General features: G+C 39.0%; 1 protein-coding gene across 2 annotated transcripts in view; it reads right to left on the reverse strand.

Annotated features, from left to right (window-relative positions):
- Nucleotides 1-315: 315 nt before the first annotated feature.
- LOC139810814 (uncharacterized) overlaps nt 316-25490 on the reverse strand; it is a 163135-nt gene continuing 137960 nt past the window's right edge. Inside the window, exons 1-5 of one of the 2 annotated variants that reach the window (XM_071774703.1) lie at nt 19999-21723; nt 6509-6719; nt 3890-4197; nt 2959-3295; nt 316-2716 (exon numbers count right to left, since the gene is read on the reverse strand). In XM_071774703.1, the coding sequence (XP_071630804.1) occupies nt 2540-2716; nt 2959-3295; nt 3890-4197; nt 6509-6703 (1017 nt within the window). In that variant the 5' untranslated portion in view covers nt 6704-6719; nt 19999-21723 and the 3' untranslated portion in view covers nt 316-2539. Of the gene's footprint in view, nt 2717-2958; nt 3296-3889; nt 4198-6508; nt 6720-19998; nt 21724-25490 lie in introns of those variants that run through there. The other variant, XM_071774702.1, reaches the window with a different exon arrangement.

The following is a 25490-nucleotide window of genomic DNA, read 5'->3' on the forward strand; positions in this document are numbered from 1 at the left end:
TGCTTATGCACCTTAAAGACTTTATTCTTTCGCATCATTCTAAGTAGACTCATCATATTACACTATCTCTCGACATATATACATGCATGTATATATATATATATATATATATATTTATATATACATATACGTATGTATATATGTATAGATATGTATATATATATATATATATATATATACACTTTATTCAGTTATTTATTTATATATCTTCATATTTTTTATATGCATATGCATTTATAAGCGCGTGCAAATATATTATGCACGAGATCTCTCGGTGACTGTTGCTCAGTCCACAGGAACATTAAATTCAAAATATAATAGTATTACAATTTATTATTTTAATATATAATATAGATCTATCTACATGATATATATTTATATATAAGTATCGTAGAATCTACATCTTTAAGAACGTTACGTCCATGTTTCCAATTATTTACAAAGGTACTGCCAGAGGCATTTGCTTGTTCCTTCCTCTCTCTCTCTCTCTCTCTCTCTCTCTCTCTCTCTCCCTCTCTCTCTAATCTTGCAAAAATACGGATTGTCGATAGCTTTCTTATACCCGTCTGGCGTCTGCTCGAAAGTCCGATGAATGAAGTGAACGAATAAATGCATCCAAAATGGAGAGAAATTACGCTTGCGTCACAAGCAGTTTGTACCAAAAACAATGTTTTTCGAGCGTACTTTCCTATTTTATAAGAAGAACGGTAAAATATGCGCGTGCGTGTAAAAATATTGTTATAAACAGTGCGATTACGAAAACATGTTTTCTTTACGCTGCCATACACAGCGTGTATAGTCACGGCATGTCAGAGTTTACATTCAATATAAAAGTACATATCGCTTTACAACTTTATATATATACAATGAAATATATCTTTTTATAAAATTTTGGTTTAATGTGTATAGGGGCACAAGAAATTTGTAGTGCTTTTAAATTGTATGTTTTAAAATCTTTTCGAATAGCTTTTATTGAAAATAGTTCAAAATATGACAATATAATTATGTATAAGAGTTCTCAACAGTTAAGCAATTGCGTTTTAACTCTAATTAAAATATATGCTTTTTGGATCAATGCGAAGCATTATAAATTTCAATTTCTGTGTAAACAAATTTCATTAAAGTACCCAATGCTTTGCTTCACATTATTTGATTATCATTTTTCTTCAGGTTCTTAAGACTTCAAGTAAAGACATCAAGATAGAAGTTTATATATTCAGAATACAATGCCCTCAATATTTGTTTATATAGAAGGATAGGCACAAATAATAACATCTATTTGAGTAGATTAACAAGAGCATTTATACATATAGTATGTGTCTTCTTTTTAGATGTATAATTTGTATATAATTTATGTGACTTTTAAAAAAATCTTTTAGTTTAAAAAAAGCTTTTAAAAATTCATTCTGAGTACATGCCTTTGTTTAATATTTATTTATAAGATAAACACAGCTAGTTTCATAATCATCTTAAATCAAGTTTCGATTAAATTTGATTGTTTGCATTTCAACCCTGTTTAATGGAGAAATATCGGTAATAATTAATAATTTCTAAATAAATTGTTTCAAATATAGAGGAATTTAATTCTAAATTGTTTGTAGCAAAATGTGACGTAATATAAATATATCATTCTGAACTGAGGATGTAATTATAATAAATAGCATTCAATAGTAAAAAAAACCTTGTTTTGATGTAATCGGGTATGTGCAGAAAAATGTGCGTCATAATTAACATTTTTTTGTTAACAGTGAGCTTTCCTGTTGCTCAAAGATGTTTACTTAATTATATATATTTGTAATTTATTTTTCAATATTTAGGCCTTCTGAAATTTCTCTTGTACGTATTTAGAACGTAGCAACATAAGTTAGGTGTTTGCTATTAACGAAAGAAAAAATCGAAAATGTTTTCTTGAAAGTTCATGTACAATCCACGGACGTATATATGTCACGTTTCACACATACAAGTTATGTTAACCTTTAAGTACCATAACAAAATTGAATCTCAAATCTAACTGTTTCAAATTCTAGTAAATTATTTACTTTTTATGTTCTTAATATATCAATGTGTTTGATAATGCCTTAAATCTTTTATATTACTTTTTGGATTCAAAAAAATGATGTAAGAATGCTGTTGATAAATATTTGATCATAATAATATACTATAGACTTTATTATAAGAAAAAACCAGATAGAAATTATTTTAATGTTAATTTTATCATGATACTTAAAGATTAGTTGTTTCTTTGCCAGATAATAAATTCTTCCTAACTACGCGCTTTTGCATATAATAAAATCATATCACAAGTCTCGAATCATTTATCTTTGACCTAGGTGCATAATTAATATGAAAAAATACTACAGTAAATATCACATGGAGCAATGATATTTCAATTAAATACCGTAGCGACTAAAGATAAAAGTCCATTCCTTAATCTTACAAGTACAATTATAATTTAGGGCGTTACACGTTTAACAACGGTCATTATAATCATTCATAAAATAATAATTTATATACTTTCATATACGGGGGGGTAGTAAGCTCAAGCATATGACTGATCCAACGATATAGCTATTTTATTCCCTTTCTCGACCCAATTTCTAAGACGTCCTCTGAGTTCTTCGAGACTTTTCGATTTTGCCTTATTTATCCTCTTGTACTTCACATCTTTTGGCTTCGTCACGGATCTGTGATTGCTCATTACCCTATTGTACGTCACCTGAAAGCACAAATAGGATTCCTTAGGGAAAAATCAATTTATACGTACGTTAGCATGGACTTTACAGCTAAACGCAAGAAAAATTCAAATACGGAGTATATCTTAAATCAAAGTGCAAATTTGCATTGCGTTTTCTTAGTTGAAGTAAATTTTGCGTTATGTTTCTTCATTTCACAAATATTTCCTAGCAAATCGAATTTTCTTACACGCCAATAAGATTTCGAGATTTCGCCTCCTTTTACCTGCGCCTGCTGGCTTTCGTCTCTGGGTCTTTCGCTGGGCGGGGAATCCGTGTCTTGAGCCAGCCTCTCGAAACTACCGTAGAGATCCTGAAGCCTGCCTTTCCCGTTGCCCAAGTTTTTCGTTCTCCTGTCTTCGTACTCCGAGTTCTCCGTCGACTCCGATGGATCCTGATTATTCTCGCTGTCACCGTCTTCCTCCACGGAATATACGGTTTCCAGGATCTCCGGTCTTCTGAGGAAACCGTTGCACCGACGCATCGACGAATACTTGTTCGACGGTTCCACCGCGTCGGACACAGAACGGATCACAGTTATGTCAGTAATATTAGAACGAAACCTGTGGAGTAGAATTAGAATGTACAGAATCGACCGTATAGACGACCTACAATTTGTGAAAGAATTTGGGAGAACAAGATCTTATTTATAACTTTATGTGTTTTCTAATATACAAATCAATTTATCAACATCTCGATGTTTATGTGAACGTGTATTTTAATTCTCTTTAAACTTTTTTGTGTTACATGTAAAATTACAAATAGAATTTTGTAATTTTATTGTAATCCGATCTCTGCCATGAATAACAATATATAGATTAAAGCAGTCTTAAAATACGTTGCAACTTTATCACAGCAATTTTGAATATATTCTAATAAGGTAGCACGCTGGCATAAATTATTATTTTTAACATTATATGCATTCCAAAATATAAGCAAATTATACTGATCACAATTGCTTATTGGAAATTTAGATTTTTTTGAAAGAGATTAAAATTATATTTTTCAGCATTTTTAGTCTTATTTTGCACTTTTGTCTTTACACTTGCATTTCGTTCTTAATTCTCACGTCTCTCTATCTTTACATAGGTGCTTCATAGAAGCTCTATTCGTGTCGTCGGCGACAGGTAATGTGAATCTATTTCAGAAATGCTCACCTCGGTGGGGCAGGATCGTCCGCGGTTTCCTCGAGCACCACAGCGCTGTCGCTATCCCCGAGACTGTCCAGTCTGTCCAGGGCGTCGCAGGGCGGCGAATCCCTGGTGCTCGTGCTCCTCTCCGCCAATCTGTTCTGCAACTGCCGGATCACCCTTTGTTGTCGTAGAATAATGGATTCTCGCTGACTCAGACTGGCCTCGATCTCCTTCTGCTTCCTGCAGAGCCTAGACTCGAACAGCAGAAGCTGCGACGACAACGTCCGCAGCTGCTCGGCCTTCTCACGCGTCAGTCGGGCCACCAGGTCCTCCTGCGAAACGTCACGGTGACATTGAACGGTCGGTCGCGTCAATTTTCCATATTAATTCGCGCATGCAATAAACTGGGCGACCGGCGCGGAGCGGCGGCGTATTGCCATTTACTTCGGATATTAAGTAATTAATTAGCAAGCGATCTCTCTCGCTGCCGTTATTATTAATATTTGCTTAGCGCCGTTAATTAATTTCCCCGGTTTTCCATCCCGACCGAAATACACCGTTCGAATGGGCCTCACCAGGACGGTGCGGTGTTAGATTGTATTCTTTTGTTCTTTTTTAATCGGACATAGGTTCGTGCGTATTTGAGCAAATCTCATTATTATTTGCATCTCTCGAGTCTACTTGCTTTACGCGGAACGCGTTACCGATATATGTGAGCGGTGAGGTAGGTACTTGCATGCGTTCCGCCTCTGCACGCGTCGATACATGCGTGTAACTGCGTGTTTGCACAACGGTGCACGTTATACATGCCGTACGTATCCGGCTGACCGCTTTGCATGAGCATTGCTCACGTCTCTTCCTTCCTGCCTCCCGCGTAGAGGATGAGTCCATTACTCTCGCTATTGTGTACAACATAAACCGCAAGACGGCCAGGTGCTGTCGCCGTTGCGTGTCACGCACTTCGAGGACGGACACGGAAAATAATTAAAACGTTTTGCCGATAGACGCGAGTCACGATGTGAACGACCGGTTAACGCTTCAAGGGACAAATTCTATATTAAGGAAAGGAAAGTGTAGGAAGGCATTTCTTTTTGGATAAAAGAATATAAAAGAAATATTCTCGATATCTCTTTTTGGTTGTCTGATAGATTTTAGCCAACTAATTAAATAAAAAATGAAAATTGAATTTTTCTCAATTTTTCTATTTTCGACATTTACTAATTTAATTTTAACTTCATAACTTGCCAAAGTGGAATAAAATAAAAAATAAAACTTTTCGGTATTAAAACCTATTCAGACGTATTCGTAAATATTAGAGCTTTAAAATAAATAAAAAAAAAAAAAACAAGTCCGAAAATATCAATCTGAACCAGAATTACCAGCCTTTCAAAGTTACAGGGTCTCCCAGACCTATGGTGTGTGTTTTCGGGATGTGCCGGAAGGTGTGTATTTTTGGGTTAATATTTCCTGTTTGAATTCGACAAAAGTATATACGCCGGAAAAGTTGTTACTCGCAATCGGCCATCCCGCCGGTATTTTCCCCGGCGCTGGCCGAATAGCCAGAGAAAAAGGTCATTTCGCAGCAATTATCCCCCCGCAGATTGCCGGCGAATTTAGTGGGAGAGCCCTTTTTTTCTCGCATCTACCTCGCAAACCGAGAATCGTTCGTAGTCACGCGAAGTCAGACGCGTAATTGTAGGATGTCACGAGACGCCCCCGGCTTATCCCGGAAATGCACGGCAATGACTCGTGGCAGCAATGCCGTTTCGCTCACCCGCTATAGAATTTGTCTCTTTCATTAGCATCATGACGAATCTAACGGGTACAAAGTGCTTAAGGCCAAAGAATATCTCGACCGGATGAAAAGAGTTTAGAATTTAGACCTTCAACAATAATACCCTTCAGAAAGGTTTAATCGTGGAGATCATGTACGAAAAATAAAAGATGTTTCTGACAAAGCTGAGCTTCGATTCAGCTTTCGATTAACGAGCTATTTGATGAAACTCTATTCTTTTTTCAATCGATTCGCACGCCCGATTTTAATTTAATGGATATCCCAATTAAAATACAGTGTACAATTGTACATACATTGTCTGGCGATGTATAGAGGCGCGAGTACACTGAAAAAAAAATACTTAGATCCAAGAAAATATTTTTTCACATAGTACCAATGGCTTATTTGCTTAATATATAATCACATATTTATTTAGAATTAGATATCTTTACTTAAATTAAGTAAAAATAATAATTTATTTAAATTAAGTAAAAATATCTAATTTTAAATAAATATGTGATTATATATTAAGCAAATAAGCCATTGGTACTATGTGAAAAAATATTTTCTTGGATCTAAGTATTTTTTTTTCAGTGTATAACGTTTATTTAGAACGTTCACTCGTCCGCTTAGCAAAGCGGCAAAAATATGTACCCGTTCGCGTCTAAATGGAGATCACCGTGTATCTATAATATTTCACTGTCCGGTAACATCGGTTCGTGGGCCGAGCGTGTTTTATGGTTTTCAGAGGTAATAGCTTTGATCGATCGTTCTCCGCCGTTCTCCCGACTGATTTCCTTATCGAAGACGTAACGGCGAAGTGGGATTGCCTTTGCATGTAGAAATCCTTCCCGGTAATTGAAACTTACCTGCAATTTAAGGGTCCTCCGCCAGGCGAGCATTTGGTGGGCTTGTGCCCGCTGTCTCGCTCTGAGTGCCGCTATGACCGACTTGGCTTCCTCCAATGACGTCACTTCCACCTCGTTACTGTCCTTCATCGACTCGCCCGACAAGTCACTGACTCGGCGGCTCTCGTCGATGGTAGCCAATATGCAGCTGTCCATCGACGTCTCGTCGAAGCTGCAAATAGAAAGTTGCGCGATGAGCGACTCGTCGTTCCACACCTGCCTGACAATCTCTTTCGGCACATTATTTTAGGATGTTGAAAAAAAAATTAAAATTATTTGGAATGTCACCTTCGAGTAAACTACCGCTCAAGCGATCCTTTTCAATACGAACGACAATAGAGGAATCATGGAAAAATGCGATTAAAACAAATTGTGTTATGTGTGTGTGTCTACTTATTAGGATTACTATCTGTACTTATAAAAGTCATCTATTTTCTTTATTATATATTATATTAACTTTTATTCTTGGCGTACAGTTTCTACCGTGTTGACTTTCTTTTTTTAATCCTATCTCTTACACAATTAGCGTTATTAATAAGTATTAAATTAAACTTAATAATTAATATTTGGAAACATATTCCCATCATTAAGGATGTTAACGTTTTATATACGTTAATTCTCTGAAGACACTTGAAACCGTACCGTTTAATTGTAATCTAGTCAAAGAGAAAAGCACGGAAAGCTCGTTTTCTCCGGAGAAAAAAGGCGACGCTCGAAAACGAACCTGCATGATTTAAGATCTACTTGAATATCTCTCGCGTTCGCGCGCCGCTCACCTTCATTTTCTCATCGGCACGGTAATGAATCATCCGGCTATATACAACTATATGAAACTCGACACGAACCATAGCGCGTGGTCATGCGCGCAGTAACTGATCCTAATACCAAGAAACGCGATCGGCAAATAAATCAGCGATCATGGGAACGATACAGCTCCGGTTTAACAAAGCTTGACAATCGAACTGATACGAAGGCGATATGCGTGAATGATATATGCCGCGAGTGTTATTATTTCTTCTTCTACGTACAGCGTACAATGAAATATAAAAATGCCTTTGTGGCGAGACAATGTCCCTTATCGGATTTACGGCGGACCCAATTTCGCGCAACTAGCTTCTTCGACATACATATTTTTTTTATTTTTACCTGGGTTGCTTCGTATAATTTTTACACACCGTCAAACACATTTATTCTATGCTCATTGCACCTTTATGCAATTGGTGGCGACGCACATGTGTGACTTATCGCGGCGCGGTCGGATCCGTTGGCGTCCGTAAATAAAAAATATCCAGCCGAATTACGTATACGTTACAGCTGTTACGCGAGAGAACTGGTACACATTCGCGGAATAGAACGTCTCTAAAAATCGAAGTTGCGCTAGCGTCTTTGGCTCTCGCGAGTGAACGCTATAAAAACGGTCTGTGCCACACGAGCGGGGCTGATATCGATCTCTATTTAGAAATTTACATCGCGCCGTACATCAAACGCTGTATATATACCTGCCACAATTCTGCGCACAAGATCGACCGAATGCACGACGCGGCTGGTATACATATACGAGCCCGTCGTGTCGTTCTCCGAGAAACGTAAGCGCGTCTAAGATCAAAAGCAACTCGGCTTTAAGCACGGCTAGAGACACGCGCGAGGCGAATGTAAGACAGATTTTCATCGACGGTTAACGGACCTCTTTTGGAAGTTTTGGGCCGCGTGCGCGCTCGAGGACCTTAGGAAAACGCCTCTCGTAAAGTTCTGCAGCGAATATATAAATGCAGGCGTGATTCTCCATTGTACTCGTCGAAAACTCTTGCCGCCGCGAATACAACTTTCAGAAGTAGGTATCTTAAAGTGGTACATAATCTTATAAAACTGTTTCTCTTTCAATTGTTTTTCTTAAACGTAATGAGAAATAAAACGGCTCTTTTCCTAAAAAATTAACTCGAAATTTTTCATTCATGAATATAGATATAAATTAAAAACCCGAATAGTTTCGAAGATGTTTCGACATTAAAAGGTTTTCTTACAATTTAAATTGACTTGAAAAAATCTAAACGCACAATATTACAAAGCGCTTTTAACGTGAAAAGCTTCCGTCTCAATTATATAGTTTCGTCCTTAGTTCCACAACCTCTGAGTCCGTATTATAGTACGCGAAGAAGAAAGTGCTTGCGTTTCTCGTCGCGAGCTACTCCACGACACACCTGGAGCTCCGCGAACTCAAAGAGAGACAGCTGCGAGAGTTTCCTTGTTAAAATCACTCCCGGTCGTTACGCATTCATTCCGATCGAACGAAGAGAAATCGGGGAAGACAGAGAACTCCGTTAACGCGCGTAATCTGCATAATGAGCGGAGAGAGACTAAATCATTTACAAATTTAAATGGAATCTACTTAACGGTGACGAGGCGCGTATTTGCGGAAAGCATTTTTCCGATTCTTTCTTTTTCTCTCTCTTCCTCTCTATCTCTCCTCCCGCCCCCTTCTCTCTCTCTCTTTATCTGGCCTTTAACTAATTAAGCCCGGATAAATTATGCATGAGTCGTCCGGCTGAGTCATGCCGCGCCGTGAATTTGACGTTTTCCCTCTCTCGGAGGGCATCGATCGCGGGGTAACCTGCGTGAGAGAGCCGGGGATCGAAACCCCCCGCGGTGCGTACGATAGGAAAGGTGTACGTTTCCGCCAGGTAACCCCGAGAGCGAAACTACCGCTGCGATATAAATGCGTTTCCGTCGCGGGGTAAAAATACTGAAATAATAAAATAGCAAAACGCAATATCCACGCGGGCGGCAACCTAAGGGATAACCGAGGGCTGCGAGATATTGCGATCGACACGAGCTACGGATATATTATCGCGGTTATTACTCGGGACGTGTTACGAGATATTAATACGTAGAATTTAATTATCAATTATTATTTATTATTATTCATTACTCGCGTAGTCGGATGCTCGTTATTAAAATGCAGCGATTGAATGTCGATTATTATTCCTAATTACGAAATATTGGGATTGTTTTTGCAAAATTTATTGACATCAGAATTATTTACTGATGACGGCTGTTATTTTATTACGGATAGTTGAGAATTATTCATTAACGTATAAAAATGATGATGTTTGAAAAGCTACGAATATACGAACGTTTTATCTTGTACTTTGCATTCGTTAATTAATGACTCTATATAGATTGTCTTTAGACTATTTCAGCTCTCATCAGCGTGAAATGGCAATTTCGTGGCAATTAGATGCAAGAGAATGTTATTGCAGTTTCTCTAATAAATGTCAGAACAATATAATTGAGTAATTACTATTGAAACATATTGTTAAAATTTAAATTTAAATAGTAATCTTCCTTTTAAAAAGCATTACTTCAGAAAATATCTTAACTCTTTATATTCCTATCAGATGTGTGTGGTGCTTTTTTATCTCTTCTATCTTATTATTATACGTATATCGTTATTACAATGAACAAATAACGAGAAATCGTGGCCTTTAATTAAACTCGTAATTAAAAGGGACTGCCGGAAAAGCTCATCATCAGACACAAATTGTAATATCTCCGGATAATGCGCAACACAAAAGGTGGAATCAAAAGCGTATGTTTCCTTTAAGCGCGGCAATAGCACGAATAAACGAAACGGAGTAAGCGCTCGTTCCCATCAAGTATATCAACCGCGATCTCTGTCACTGACGAAGTGACGAATATGAGAGAAACCCGTCACGCTTCGCTCCTCCCCGGAGGATTAATTCGAGTTGGCCATTGTGCGGGGCAGGTCTCGCGATACGCGCGTCGCCCTGACAGGGGCCAAACATCTGAGGTGGGTCCCGGTAAATATTCCGCATGCGGTATTTCGCGTATACATAGGTATACCAGGTATGTATCGATGCACGCATACAGGCGCACGTAATACGCACGCATACCGATTGTGTGTTGCGGTGCCAGGTGGATATTGCGCGCGCGCGCACGCGAATCCACACGCACGCATGGCGCGTTCTAGAGCGACGCGTGTGTACACGCAGACGCACCGCAGAAATACCGGACGCTCCGGGAGCGCGGATAATGCTCGACAGGAATTACAGTCAGATGGCATCAAACGCGGAGAGTGCGAGTGTCATGAAACCGCATATCGCCGCTTAGGTCGCTGTCGAATTGCCGAACAGGCGTGCCCGCAATCGATCGGGTGGATCAACAATAAGATAAAATCGATATAAAATCAATCTTTAAACACAGACCACTCTTAAAAGACGAATGCAAAATAAGTAAAGTGCGATGAAGATTAAATTATTCAGAAAAAAATATCAAGGGACAAATATATGTAAATAATATGAAACATGTATATGGAAAAGTAAATTAATCTCTCTTGAATAATCTGCACAATGAATCGTCTGTATTAATGTAATTTTTAATAATATTTGCGTTTAAAAATTAACGTAATACGCTGGCGTTTGCAGTTGCAATTCGTGTTTTCAAGTAGCGTAAAATTACATGTTTATTTGTAAAAAATTATATAAGGATTACATTTTGTTGGAGTACATTCAATAAAATTGGTTCCGTTATGTGTATACTGTAATTGCCGTCGTTATTTAATTAGTGGTATAAAATGCACATTACAATCTCTTTTTTAATTTACTTTAATTTACTTTTAAAGTTACACTTACTTCCCTAAGTATGATATTTTATAATTGATTTTTTTTTTAATTTACTTTCCTATTATTACTTAATTTCATGCTACGTGAATTTTTGTAAATCGAAGAACAGGTGCATGTTGTTTGCACCATAATATATTGAACGTAAATAGCGTATATAGCGGATTGCTAAATTAATTCTGACTCGAGAATTTGCAGACACGAGTAGCAGATGCAGGTTCGAAGACCGCTATCTTCGATTATTACTCTGTTAAAGCTATAACGGATGTTTTTGATAATATGTTACGTTATGTCATCGGACGATGTACCTGCATCATCAATTCAGTAAGTTCCAGTCGATGGATAAACTATCGACCAAAAATATCCTAGATATTTTTCACGACAAAAACATTATATAATGTATATATTACTAAATTAACAGACCAAATATTTTAAACGTCTTTTACATTACTGCATTCGCATTCGCGGAAGTACTTTTCCGTGTCGCAAGAGAGAAAACTTTCGGGAAAGCTTGCGAAATAAACCGTCGACCAAGTACCAAGTAATGAGTTTAAATGGGGATTAGTACGCTAATTAAGTTATATTCCATTCAAGTAATACCGACTCGTCTCTAGTAATACCTCTCTCGGGTTTGCGGGATTCTGTGGTGATTTATCTCTCCATCCTGGTAATCTTCGTTGAGATAGCTTAGTTCTTTGGCGACGAGGACTTTTATGCTCAATAGCCATTAACTACCATCAAGATTTGGTAAACATTGGAGCGGCATAACTCGTGTTATCGAATACGTGACATCAAGCTAGATTTTCCTTTTGCGGAATTGTAAACTTTCCGTGGATATCGAATATCGTACGTTATCCTCGACGCTCTCTCGTTTTGCGTCGACGTTGAGTAACTCGTTAAAATAACCTCGCTGTGTTTGCATGTTTGCAACATGAATTCATACCAACGAAATGTCCCCAACATAAAGTATAACGTCGATTTATTCATGTATATTTATGTAATACGCAAATATCGGGCTGCAGAAAAGAATATGTAAAATTATACGCTATACGAAGTGCATATCTCTAATTAGATTCTTTTGTCTTTTGCAAGTATATATTCCGCTTGAGTAACTCGGAAAAACTGTACCCAAAAGGACACGGATCGATGATTTTTTAGTTAGGAATTACTAAAGGAAATCAATTATTGTGATTCGAACGCGTAATCGGTGCGCGATATCCTGTGCGTGACAGGCTATTGTATGGAAATTTATCCAAATATTATTTTGAAAGGTTGAACGGTTGAAAGATTGAATCTTTTTAATAAACACGCAGAGGAATATTCGCAAAACTAGAACAGGGGAGGAATTCGTTTTATCCAGTTCGGAGCGTTTCCTCGTTCATGCATCTTCCTGGCTCATACGTAGGAAAAGTTCCAAGTATCGCGACAGTTCGCGTGCGAGACGGTTTTATGGAACTGGGAAAATTCGAGCTCCAGCTGATGTACTCTTAATAAATCTATGTAATAATTCAGCACGCCAGCGATCTCGCAGTAATACGTTGCAGACCTGTAATTCATACTTGCGATCAGGGAAAATTGAATTTGCGCAGGGAACGAGGAAGTTTGACAAAGAGACCTTCGTGAATTGCTACGATTCATAACCGGGGCTATCTGCCAATAACGTGGCCGACGACGTTACACACAGCGGTAAAATTTATTAGACTGACAGGTGGTGATGGTGGAGGCGAGGAGAGCATATGGCAGCTTGGCATGCCTCGAAACTGTAAGTAGCGTTTAGGGCGCTCGGCCTTAGCCATAAAATTCTTGACGTTTATCTCGTTTATCTCTTAGATAAACAGCTATGTAATTTCCATTTGGCATGCGCCACACAGGTGGACATTTCATTCTATACACGTCTATACATGTGTATATATGTAGATGCGGGATATCCCCCGGTTTTATATTCTGTCATTAACTCATTAAGAAATACAAAGTATCGCCAACTTTATATAAGAGTGCAACTAGATAAAAAATTTTTAAACTTCAATATTACGTTAGTAAAATATCATCAGCTTTAGAAGATCAAAGTATTTCCGGACAATTTTGCATCGTACAAATTTCTTTTTTAACTGTAATAACGTTGATCTTAATTTCTCTTTCTCTTATAATAACTGGGAGGAAATAAATAACCAAAGTCATTACAATCGTGCAGCAGTAAAATGGCTTTCAGAAATATCCCTCCGTGCGAGGGAAGAGTTTCTCCACTGTAGAAGGGATTAGAGCGTAATATCATTCGTTACGGTTCTTCAGAATGTATTCTGCTCTCGTTAGAAACGCGGAAAAATTTAAGCCGTAATAACGCCGATGAAGTACGCGCACCGACTTCCACTGCATTACGCGAAGTGGAACAGGGAACGACGACGGCGGAGACATTGGCGAAGCCAAAAACCGTAACCTCGCGCATCGGCAACGTAAACCGCAATTTCTCAAGGGTGAAATATAATTTCTGCCAGGAACCGCTCGCCCCTCTCTCTCTCTCTCTCTCTCTCTCTCCGCGCGTGTGTTGTGAAAATAAGCAGCTGTCGTCCCGATATATGGCGTCGCCGCGTTGGTCTGCCCAAAATTGGCGTAATTCCGACCGCCCTATCGTCCGGAAACGATAGCATCTGCCGAATACGCCTGCGACCGTTAAGAGATTTTATAGGACAGATATGCCTGTATTTCAAGACACGTTGCATGATGACCATACGCGCGGAACAGGATGTAAATTTGTCTTCGCGCAAAGTCAGCCATACGTCACTGTCTCTGCGTGCCTATGAATCATTCCGCGACAATAATATCCGCAATTGTACTTTTCCCCGTGGTCTTGATCAAAACTCGCACGAACCGTGTAAAAAGTTGTATTGTACGTTTTATCGGCATCCGGTGACATCAAAGTATTAATCAGAATATTATTAAATTTTTACTAGTTATTAGAATATCACTCTGCGATCAGGCATATTCTTATTTTTCTAAGAAAGTCTTTTTACAGATATTTTTTGCACATTTAAATAAATAAGAACTTGGTTGACTTCTTTTTAAACAATACCACTGAATGACTTAAACCGGATGACTCCAGGGAAATAACGTGCTGTTTGCAACAGACATTGAGGTAACGAAGAAATGTGCAAGATCCAAAATGAAATCACCTCAATAATGATTTTGAAGTTCAAACAACGTTACAACGTTAAAGAGACGGTTACTTCACGGTTGTGGTTAAACCAGTACCGCGTGCTCATTACCGAGAGTAAATATCAATAACTTGTGAGAGCCAATTCACCAATATTACCAGTAAGTCAACTATGAAAGTAAATATCGTAAGGCAACAAGCCACGAAGAACAGAAGGCATCCTTCCTAAAAATCGATATTAAAAATAAAACTGCATATTGCGATATCGAAAGAAATGATAAATCAAACAAAGTCTGTGTAAAAATCTGTCTAAAAATAAGTTCATCAAATTTGTTCATCAAAAATGTCGAAAACCCGATCCCAAGATCCTAGATTCTCAAGAATTACTCTTCCTGTATTTTTATGTTATTCCATCTCGTTCCGAATACCATTATAATATCTGAAATTATTGGATTAATATTATAAACAAAATGGATGGAAAATCAATGAATGTAAATGGTCTTTCATTCCGCCAAGAATTAAACCACTTTTGATAATTTGTCAAAGAGATCGTAGCTAAAAGATGAACGTCCTTCATAGGCACCGTGTATGTACAAGACACCGGATAAAGGCCTCAGCATTCGGCTGACACGTCCCGTAAGATTAAAGGGTGGAAATCTGGTATAAAGGTCAAACCTCGTAAAAGGTAGAAATGTGGTCACTCTCTGCGCGGTGCACCGAAATGCATTTTAGCTTTAACGAATCCGCCCGCCGGAAACGACGAGTACGGTCCACTTACGGTGCTGTCTGGTCTATGTAGACACTGTCCACGTAACTGTAAAGATGCATTTGCACTATGCGGGCTCTAACGAACGAATGAGACGCTCTTGATTTAGATACGGAATTGACGATCGGCGCTTTTCGCATCAAACGCGCGAATCGCGGAGAAAGAAGCGGGGCTGCTTGTGCCGTAAGCTTGCAAAATTGTAAGAGCTATAAAGCATCCGGAAAGCTCCGGGGAAATTGGGAGAAAGTTGAGCAACCTGCGAACTTTGCCTATAACCGCGATTCTGATAGCGTTCGATTGAATTTATTCCATCGTCGCTCTGCCCCTCTTGTCGAGTGATATAAACACTGAAGATTATATAACTTTCGCTATAATCTATAGATATTTATATATGCTTATTCATAGGTATTGCAAAACATGTAATATTTTATATTAATACAGACAATATCGCTATCTATAATCAACGAAATTCAAATGAATCGTAATTTTCGGTATAAATGTATTCTGTACAAATGCAGCCTAAGCACACCGTCGCTATGACGACGGACACAAAAGAAGAGCGTGCGGCCACCGCGACGTCTTGACTTATCGCGCGTGGCGACCGGGATCGGGCTCATATCCGGTTCCTGCTGTGTGCGTGGCTTATTCACCTGCGTCACCTTTACGAGCAGTCACGTCTCGTCTGGTTTCGCGCCCCAAGCCTTCCCAACCGTTAAATGAGCGGACAAACAATCGGCGGGTCCACCCTAACCCGATGTTAACCCTTTTACAAATACCAGGCGATCGAACAGTAGCATATGTACCTGCTTCGTACCTGCGAACGCCGACTGAAACAATGGGACCGGTGCGATTGGCTTTTCGCCGGTACGGCCTATACGGCCTATACGGCGCGCGTTGTCCATTGTTTCGCCACACGTACACACGTAGGCGAATATATGCGTCGAGCCTCGAAAAAGCAACGTAAAAAACATCGTGCTACTGTTCGCAATTTCTTCAAACTAGTCGCGATGCCACAGGTTGAAAACCTGTGTAAACGGATCTGTGAGACCTAACGCAAAATGCTGGCGCAAATTACATTCCGATATATATATCGGGGGAAAACAAAATTATACCTTTACTTACTGTAAGAAAATTAAGTTACTTTACTGCAGCGTCTTTTTTTACATATATGATTTTACGAGAAAAGATTCATGTCCTATCCTAACTGATCGAACAAATGGATATCAAGCATTTACTTTTACTCACTTATTGTAGTCAGTATTTTCACTGAAAAGTCAAGTTGAAGATGAACCGACGAAAGATATGTTTACACACGATTACAAAATATGTTACACAATTAGTTTATTTCCTTAAGAGCGAGAAAGAGAGAGAGAGGCCTAATTTTCGAAAAATAATTAAGAAAATCTAATTTGCGCTCTGTCAACTTGGTCGGCGAACGAATCAACAAGGTATTAGCGGGGACAGTAATTTGCAGGACAATACCAGAACATTGTTAACAAATCCCGTGATCCTATCGAAGGTGACCACACGTTGCGATCCACGCAACGGCCAATTTTCATTACGATGCGGTAATACATTTCGGCTTGCCATTTAGGCTGTGTTCGAGTCTCGGCCAATTAATACTCTGCTTGTGTACAATCAACAGAAATCAATAATACCTTGTCATAATATCGACCTCCGGTTATATACATATACATACACTTTCGGGGTGTAGGGTTAGTCAAGATGATCATACCGGGATAAACGTGACGTCGCCCCCCCCCCCCGTTGTTTCCAATAATAAAATAAATAGGCATTATCGAATCATTAAAATACGAATATTAATTTGATTTCGGCAAAAAGAAAATAAGTCATGCGATCCTGTCTCGCTGTTATCGTTTATTGCTATCGCGTTCTCTCGCTTCCACAATAATCGATTGACAAACATATTTGTCAATTCGCAGAACTTAATACCGGTTTCATCAATTAATGCGTTATGATAGATGATATTGGTAGATGATATTTCCCGCAACGTGCCGATCAGTTAGATCGTCGCGCGATCGCTCTTAACAGTTTACTAAATTAATTTGTCTAATTAATCGTCCCGTGCGTGCACGCTCGTCGTAATTAGCAGGGTGCGCGAATTGCTGGCCGGCGGCGCGAGCAAGGGCCCTGTGGATAATTTACCGAGTCATTTCGATGGCTCGCAGTACGTTTAATATGGACCGATGCCTGATTGCGAGGGGCATATTAACGGGTTATTAGGCAGAACGCGGTAGAGGCGCGGCCTAACGCGCAAATTGCTCGTTCGCGTGTGTTGCCGGTCAGTCCTCTTATAAACAGGAAGGGGGGGGAAGGAGAAGGCAGAAAAGAAGTAAAAAACCAATGCACACGAGGAAGAATTAATTATACACAAAGACAAACATGTGATATGAATTGACTCGTCGGAATAAAGCCCCGCTGTATTTCGCGATACCGATCGTGATCTCGGTTAATTAATAGCGCGAAGCCCGCCCGCGTTGAGCTCTCGCGCTTCGCGCACGAAATAACCGAGAATCGGATACTTCAATTAAAGATCAGGCTCTTGAATCCGCAACGAAACCTGAACTTCCTACAAAACGTCCCGTACACCGGGAGCTTCGATAAAATCGCGAAAGAATCAGATATTTCCATTAGCCGGCTGGTATTTTTGTTTATTTATTCCGGAGATACCGCGCTTGCTTGCAGAGGAAGTACAGTTTCGAGCAAACAAACAAGTAAACTCGCAACAACTGCCCCGTGCTCTCTAACTATGTTCTTTCTCCCTTCAATGGCGACACTTGGTTCTTTAGATCCTTCTATACTGTAATCGCCTTATCTCGCGCCACCGACAATATCCCTTGCGATTGCTCCGAACAGCAAGAAGAGTTAACTAACCAGGAGAGTTGGTGTAACTACCTAGTTGTCGGGGAACACGTGACCGTTGTGCGAGCATTTGCTATAGCGGGGCGCAACTCTATCGCTGAACTAATCAGTGTTTAATTTGCGGTTCTAGATCCGTAATCATATCTGATGTGTAACTTCTTGCCAGTTTGCTGAATCGTCCCGCAACGTCTGGCAACAAGTCCGGCAAGAACGACAAATTTGAAAGGGCGGAGAATTAGCTACTTGTTGAAACTTGAAACATCGAGATCCAGCAACAACTCTGATATCTTAACGATGTACGAATATTTTATGGACAATTTTACATTGAGCGAGAATTATTCTACAAACCTCTCGTTCTTAATTTATATCCTATATCACTCTTCGAATAAATAAGTAAGATTTAAGGGTCCGAGTGACTTCGAATACCTGAAACCAAACTTCACCTATGACTATATGACTCGCGGTAACGGAAACGCCGCGTAGATAGCGCGTAAGGCAGACACCATTTTTCCCCACCGATCGGGAATTAAACTCGCCGCATTCAACCCGGAAAATAAGAGCGCGCCAGTCGTTTACGTTGCCGCAGAAATTAAGCGGCGCTCCGCAACACAATATCCACCGCAACTCCGCGCATTGTCGTTTATTCGCGAAACACACGCGAAAACGATCGGTCGTACCGCATACAGGGCTTTGCAATTATCGCGTCCTTTGTCGCACGCGCTACAGCGGACAAAGGAAACGCGGAAGAAATATCGCTTCGGGCGGAGCGCACGGTAACGGAAATTATGATGCTCGCTTTCAGCGATTGGCGAATTAACAGCAGCGACGGGAGATGGGGAAAAACATCGTCCACTGGTGTTATATCCTCCCTCAAAAAAAAAAAAAAAAAACAAAAGGGAATGGCTCGCGTTTTTATTGAGCTGAGTGCTCGTAAGTTCCGAGAGGATCGCTTGTCGATATCGTTCAACGATAGCAAAAAGGACATTCCACTCGACCATTCGACGTCGACTATATATATCTCGGAAAAATAGGTATCTCCTCTGCCACACAAGCAGTGATATTTTCATTGTGCTATTTGATAAATGCTATTAATAATACCGAAACGCATATGTTTTTTGGTAGATTTGCATTTGTATTATTTTTGTTTGCTTTGCACAACAAGATTAAATCGGATTTTAGATCAAAATTTTATGTCCGTCGAGTCCTTTTCATAATTTATTTATTAATTTGTTCGTGTATTAAATCTGGTCGACAGAAGACACCGTTACTTCTACCCGATCGTTGAACTTTCTCTGCTTTCATCTCTAATCCGACTCAATCTACGAGAGCCCATTTATCCGACCCTGCCATATCGTGATCATAATATGATAGAGCAATATTATCATCAGACGGATGTGTTGCACACTAGCTATATTTATGGAATCTTTGATCAATGTGGGGTCATTTTCTCTTTAACAGGAACGCCAAGGTATTAACGACTCATTATAGCCGATAAATCGTTGTTCAAAATCTTATCAATCTTCCCGGTTCGAATAGATAGACAATCTTATTGTTTACTAAATTTCAAGTAGACTTTACTTTCGATTACTTCTTCATTCACGGCTAGCTTATCAAGCTATCTGACGCCCAAAAATGTAACAGAGGCGTGAAAAAAATATGGTGTCGGAGGAGATTTTCGTAGAAGCATCTAATCCGAATAACACACAAAGATTCCATCCAGAGGCAGTGAAGCATCTCTTACAGGGAGCTTCATAAAAATATTAATACTTATATGGAAGTGCCTCAGGGCACTGGAGACCACCTGGAGAAGACTCCAAGAATGTATTGACAATGTTGGTGAACAAGTGGAGACTCTTCGAAGACAAAATCATTTATTACTATGATATCTTGTGCGTTATCAGTTCTTTCTCACTAAAAAAGTTACTTCCATATAAGTGTTAACACTTTTCTGAAACACCGTGTATATATACGTGCGAATGCGTAAAACAATTCTCGCGAGGATTCCGCGGGGATTTACCTTCCTCTGTACTCGTGTTAGCGGCGAGACGGTGCGGTGCGGCCTCGACATGATTTGTCGCACCCTGCGCGAACGAAAAAGCAGATTGACGCCTCGTCGCATTACAATTCTCTCCCTCCTCTTCCCTCTCTCCGTCGGGCTATGCTATATCCGCCGGGCATCCGCACGACAGATAAAACATCATTTATTATCAGAGCGCGTCGGCCTCGACCTCACGTCGCTCTCCGCGGCCGGGAGGGTATTACGTCGACGATCGGGACGATCTTTCGTTCTCACAAAGGGCGCGTCGTGATCCGAGCATATCTCTCCGCCGAATATCTCTCTCCTCCAAGACGACGAAGACGGTCGCGCGCGATTCAACGGGGAGAGAAAATTTGTCGCGGTGAAGGACCCCGGGGTTCTTGGATTATGCGTCCGCGCGTGACAGTGTGTGCGCGAGCAATATTACACACAATCGCGAGGACAGGATAAAAAAAATCAGCAGCGGATTTATGCACCCATTTACGCACCGTTGAATTCGAAACTGTAATGACGTCCGCTTGTAACAAGTCTTCGAATAATCACTCGGATTCGATTTACTTGTCACATACAAAATTAAAGCAACAGATTTTATTTAAGAAGAAGCGCATAAAGTTCGTCAAAATGTATCGCTTAAATATTCCAATATGTCTTCAAAATAAACGTTCTAAATTATCACAAGAACAATTCGAGTGAATAATGCATCGTGTTTTCGTCAAAATAAGGTTCGCGTTTTGATTTAACCGTTTTCAAATTTGTTTTCGGTTATTTCAGAGTTTTTTTTTCTTCTATCTTTTTTCACGTTGTGATCGAGAAAGATAGGTGCGCTGTCTTAATCGGATGATGCCATCGGTTGTACGCCTCACGGGTTTAAGCTTAAATCCACCGCTGAACGGCAGTTAATGCGATCGCTGCCGCAGAAATGAAAAGCAAAGAGACAGGAGCGAGGCATATGAAACGGGAGTAGATGAAAGGACGGATAACGAGAATTAAACATCGAGAGATTCCCGTGCCAAGTGCCGTTCGCTTTTACGGTCGTCAATCGATGACTCGCGCCGCCGTCGCTCGCGCGCGAGCGAGCAACCGCGACACTCGCGGCGCGTACACGATGATCCGTATCCACGGCCTAGTGCCAATTAATCCCTTTTGTACGGCCGTTCTCTCTCATTCCTGGAACTCGCGTTTTTCGTGCTCGACGGTTGATTTGTGCTCCCCTTGGGTCGCGCGCGTCGGTGTTCGTCGAGAGGAATTCGGCAAAAGATGCACTTCTTTAATCCTCTGATACACTCTCAAGTTAATCACCAGTAGAAATTTTCGTGTCGCAAGCTTTTTACATACAGACACACAAATATCGGCTTGCTTCTGTAGCCAAATTTAATTTATCAGATTAAATTATGTTTCATACGTAATTTTTGTATGAAGCCAAAATCGTGCATCGGAGGATCATTATAATCGAAACGATAATTTTGACAATCGAGAGAAACGTAGCCAGGAATTGAGTTTGAAATTAAATCGCCAGGATTTTACGTTATTAATATACTGAAAATAATTTCATGTTAAAAATGTTTTTTTATATTTATATAATAAGCAGTATAATTTTTCAATTTGTTATTGTAAGTAAATATGTATATGCGGGATATTTCGATCTCTAAAAATTATTTTTGGAGTTCTAATCTCTTTTTCGATTTATAATATATCTTATAAGAATAAAAATTTTATTAATGTTTAAGTTATAAATAAAAAACTTTATTCTCTTTATTTATAATTTCAAGTGCACTTTGAACTTTCACAAAATTTTAATTCAAAAATACAAGAATATTTAATTTCAAATTAAATAACATTAACAAAATCAAAATGTTGATAATGAAATATTAAGTCTAAGTTAATCAAAGATTAACCTAGACGTCACATAATAAACTAAATAAAACAGGATGTCACAGAAATATCCGAAATATACATATAAATATGCGACATTTTATTTTATTCTTTATCTACATATTAGTAATAAATCGTAAAATTATGAAGTTAGCTAAATGCAAATACATCTTGTACTTCTTCTTTTCCTAGCTACGTCTACATTTCGATAATAAGTTCTGTAACATTCATTAGTCCTCGAACAATATGAGTAAATCGCGAAGAAGAGGTCGTAAAGTTTTTTACTGTTTTAAGGAGCAACTTTCTTTTTCATGCATACAAGATAAGACATCTCATCTCATAAGAAGAATCACCAACATTTAGGTCTGGTTAGTTAATTTTGTCCCGGGATTTTTTCAAGCTCCGTTCCAAGTACAATTCTAATACGGCTTGAATAAGAGAGGAGTCCAGCTGGATCGGACTTCACAGATCTCTCTAGATTACGAATCCGCCGCTGACTCTTTGACGACCGACGGGAGCAACCTTTCTGTTCTTTTTTTTTTCCTTTCTCATTCTCTTAATTCAAACGACGGGGTTTCTGCACCGGGCGCGGGCTAATGACCGCGTGACTTCTCACACCGGAGGTGAAGAAAATGAATAGTCAATTCGGCAATAAATCAGCCCACCGTCACTTGTAAGTTCTCATTTACACTCTCTTTTGTTGCAGCGTCCGCGCGTCATAAAACAGGCGTGGCATGAGATGCATATTCGTACCGTGCGGCGAGATCGTGGAATGTATTGTGATGCTATTTTGCATGCCGAGGCAACGCTCAATTAGCGACTAACGAAGCGGAATAAAAAAATGATAATAATCAGCACGCTAAAATTATAATTACCTACTGAGATTTCATGAGAGGTGAGAATACTGGAAATTAAAGCGAAAAATATCGAGGCGAACGATCTCTTTAGTAAATTTTTTTCAGAAAAAGGCGCGATATTCGTTTCATCTGATAAAATTTCTATCACACATATGCAAACGCGCACAATATATACAAAAAATTATAACTTAAATTATAACTGCTTGTATATATTAATTGTGCGATTACTTTATATTATTCTTTGAATTTGATTCAGAGCAAGCCTCTTTAATATAGTTCATTTTTAAATATACAAAAACAATTTACTTTATCCTATAATATCTTTACGTTCAATTCCTGTATCGTTATTTTGTACTTAATATATTTTTTTATATATATTAACCATTTTAATGATAAAATATACATATATAGTTCATAATAACCTTATGCCTTTATGCCATATTATGCCTTTTTACAGAATTTTATAATTTGCGTATGAAGAACAAAAGATCAAATAATAATTGCACAAATTTGAGACTTACTAATATTATTAACTTACATCCACGCATTTACCAGTTTCTGCATAATTTTATTTATAATAGCGAAAAGGGAAATGTACAGCGTAGACTATTCACCAAAACACCACTCACAAATTAACGAAATGTCCGCGTTAACCGTCGATCGTCAAAGAGATAATTTGTTAATTATACAGCTACGCAGCTGTGCCAAATTATAAATATTGAGAAACCATTTTAATAACAACCAAGGTAAATATCTTCATTATATACCTAGATATCTTTCAAAAATGTAACGCGTAATGCCGTTATTCGTAATACACACATGCACTTTGTATTATATATGCAATAAGATCATCATTATTACAACACTACTTAATGCAACCACGCGAGAGGAGTATCAACAAAAAGGGATATCAACGAATCATGATGAATAATTTGCTGCGTAATTTCATAAATCTCTCTCACTAATTTTATTACTTTATACCTATTTAGAAATAAATTTTCAAACTGTTTGTGCAGCGGTTCCTGTTTTCTCAAAATATTTCAATAGCTTCAACGAGCGAGTTGACATTCAACATCGAAAAACAATTCGAAGATTAATATCAAATAAAAACAGAACGCGTCAGTTTACCAGATTCAGAGAGTTACATGCAACAAGCTATTCGTCATAACCATTTTCCTCTCTGTTGCCATTCCTTCTCCGTACTAACGATTTCTCGAACAAACATCTTTTTACATCCGAAAGCAAGCGCACGAGTCAACCCCGTATCGCGCGTTACATTTTCAAAAGATTCCGTTATTAGTGCTTAGAATTGCTAATTCGTATATATATACTAATCTATCAAAAGTGTACTCATCTGCTCTGCATTCTGCGGCGGTGCCGTTCACTCTTGCTCGACGTTTCCGAAACTTTCCGCCGTGGAAGGCCTCTCGAAGGCACGTGGAAATAATTCACGAACGTATCGATCAAAAGCACTTTTGTCCCGTTTGCAACATTCATAGCATCATCGATCGTTCCACTCATAATGCATGTTTTATAAGGATAGTCTGTGACAGTCTTCCGAAACTTGTATATCCTTCTCATCATGATTCGATCGCTATAATTTGCATAACAAATCGATTGGGGTAACAAAGGGAAATGGACGCCGAAAATCGCCGATCTCAGCAGCTTTCCGGACTTAAATTTATATTTCGTTACTGACAACCATGATTAGCACGCACTGTGGACTTGCCAAAGTATTGTACCTTCCCCGCACTGTATTAGCCGTATTGTATTATGGACACATTTTGAATATTTATAACGCGTTAGCATATATATGGCACGTTAACATGAATGGATTCAGGCCATACTGCAAACTCCCGTTACGAGATAGAAAAATTCGCAAGCACTCTGTGTGCTTAGAAGAATTTATTCTTTTCTCCACTATCTCTCACGTCTCTAGTCTCTACGCGCACGTGATATCTCTAGGGAGGGTGCGCCGACTCGGGGGAAAAAAATGCATACACGCAAAAGTCTACCAGCAAATCTTTCTGTAGAAAGGAAAAATGGATGTTCCTTGCACAAACATTGACTTAATATCTTACCTTGTTTCTCAAGTTCTTTTTTTTTTCATTGAACAATATTAATGATTCATCAAAAAAGACATGTCGAAGATACGTAATATCAAGAATTACACGTAGCCTAGTTGAAAAAGATTCTCTTGCAAAAAAAACTTTTAAGATACTCATACGTAACAATTTGGAAGTACCATTTCACTAAATTTCTCAGATTATATTGTATATTAAAAAATAAAAATAATAAAAATACGCTAACAAAAATATAAAATATAGTACTGTATAAATCTGTGCTTGATATTTTGCAGATTTTTTTTTAGAAAGAAGCCAAGCAGCTTATTTTGCCCGAGAAAGCAATGTTCCAGGTACAACTTTCAAGTACGGCGCTCAATAAGATGCAAACGATTATTGACGTCGAGTTTAACAGAATTTTCGAAATTGCATTCATACCACTCTCCGAGCAAGGCGAACGCGCGAGTAATTTTTAACGCTGACGCGCGCCCCGGCCGTGTAATAAATTGACAACGCCAAGACAAACGGCGAGCGCAGGGAACGGTAGGCCGGGTTATAACTTATAACAATAACTCGGGCGAGCGTGGGCGAGCGTGGGCGCCCGCTTGCACCGACGCGCGAAATGCAACTGCGAGCGGAATTCGCGCGGACCGCGGTGGCGGCATGTATACATGCTTCT

This window comes from Temnothorax longispinosus, chromosome 3, assembly GCF_030848805.1.
Source record: "Temnothorax longispinosus isolate EJ_2023e chromosome 3, Tlon_JGU_v1, whole genome shotgun sequence".
Classification (NCBI taxonomy): Eukaryota; Metazoa; Arthropoda; class Insecta; order Hymenoptera; family Formicidae; genus Temnothorax; species Temnothorax longispinosus.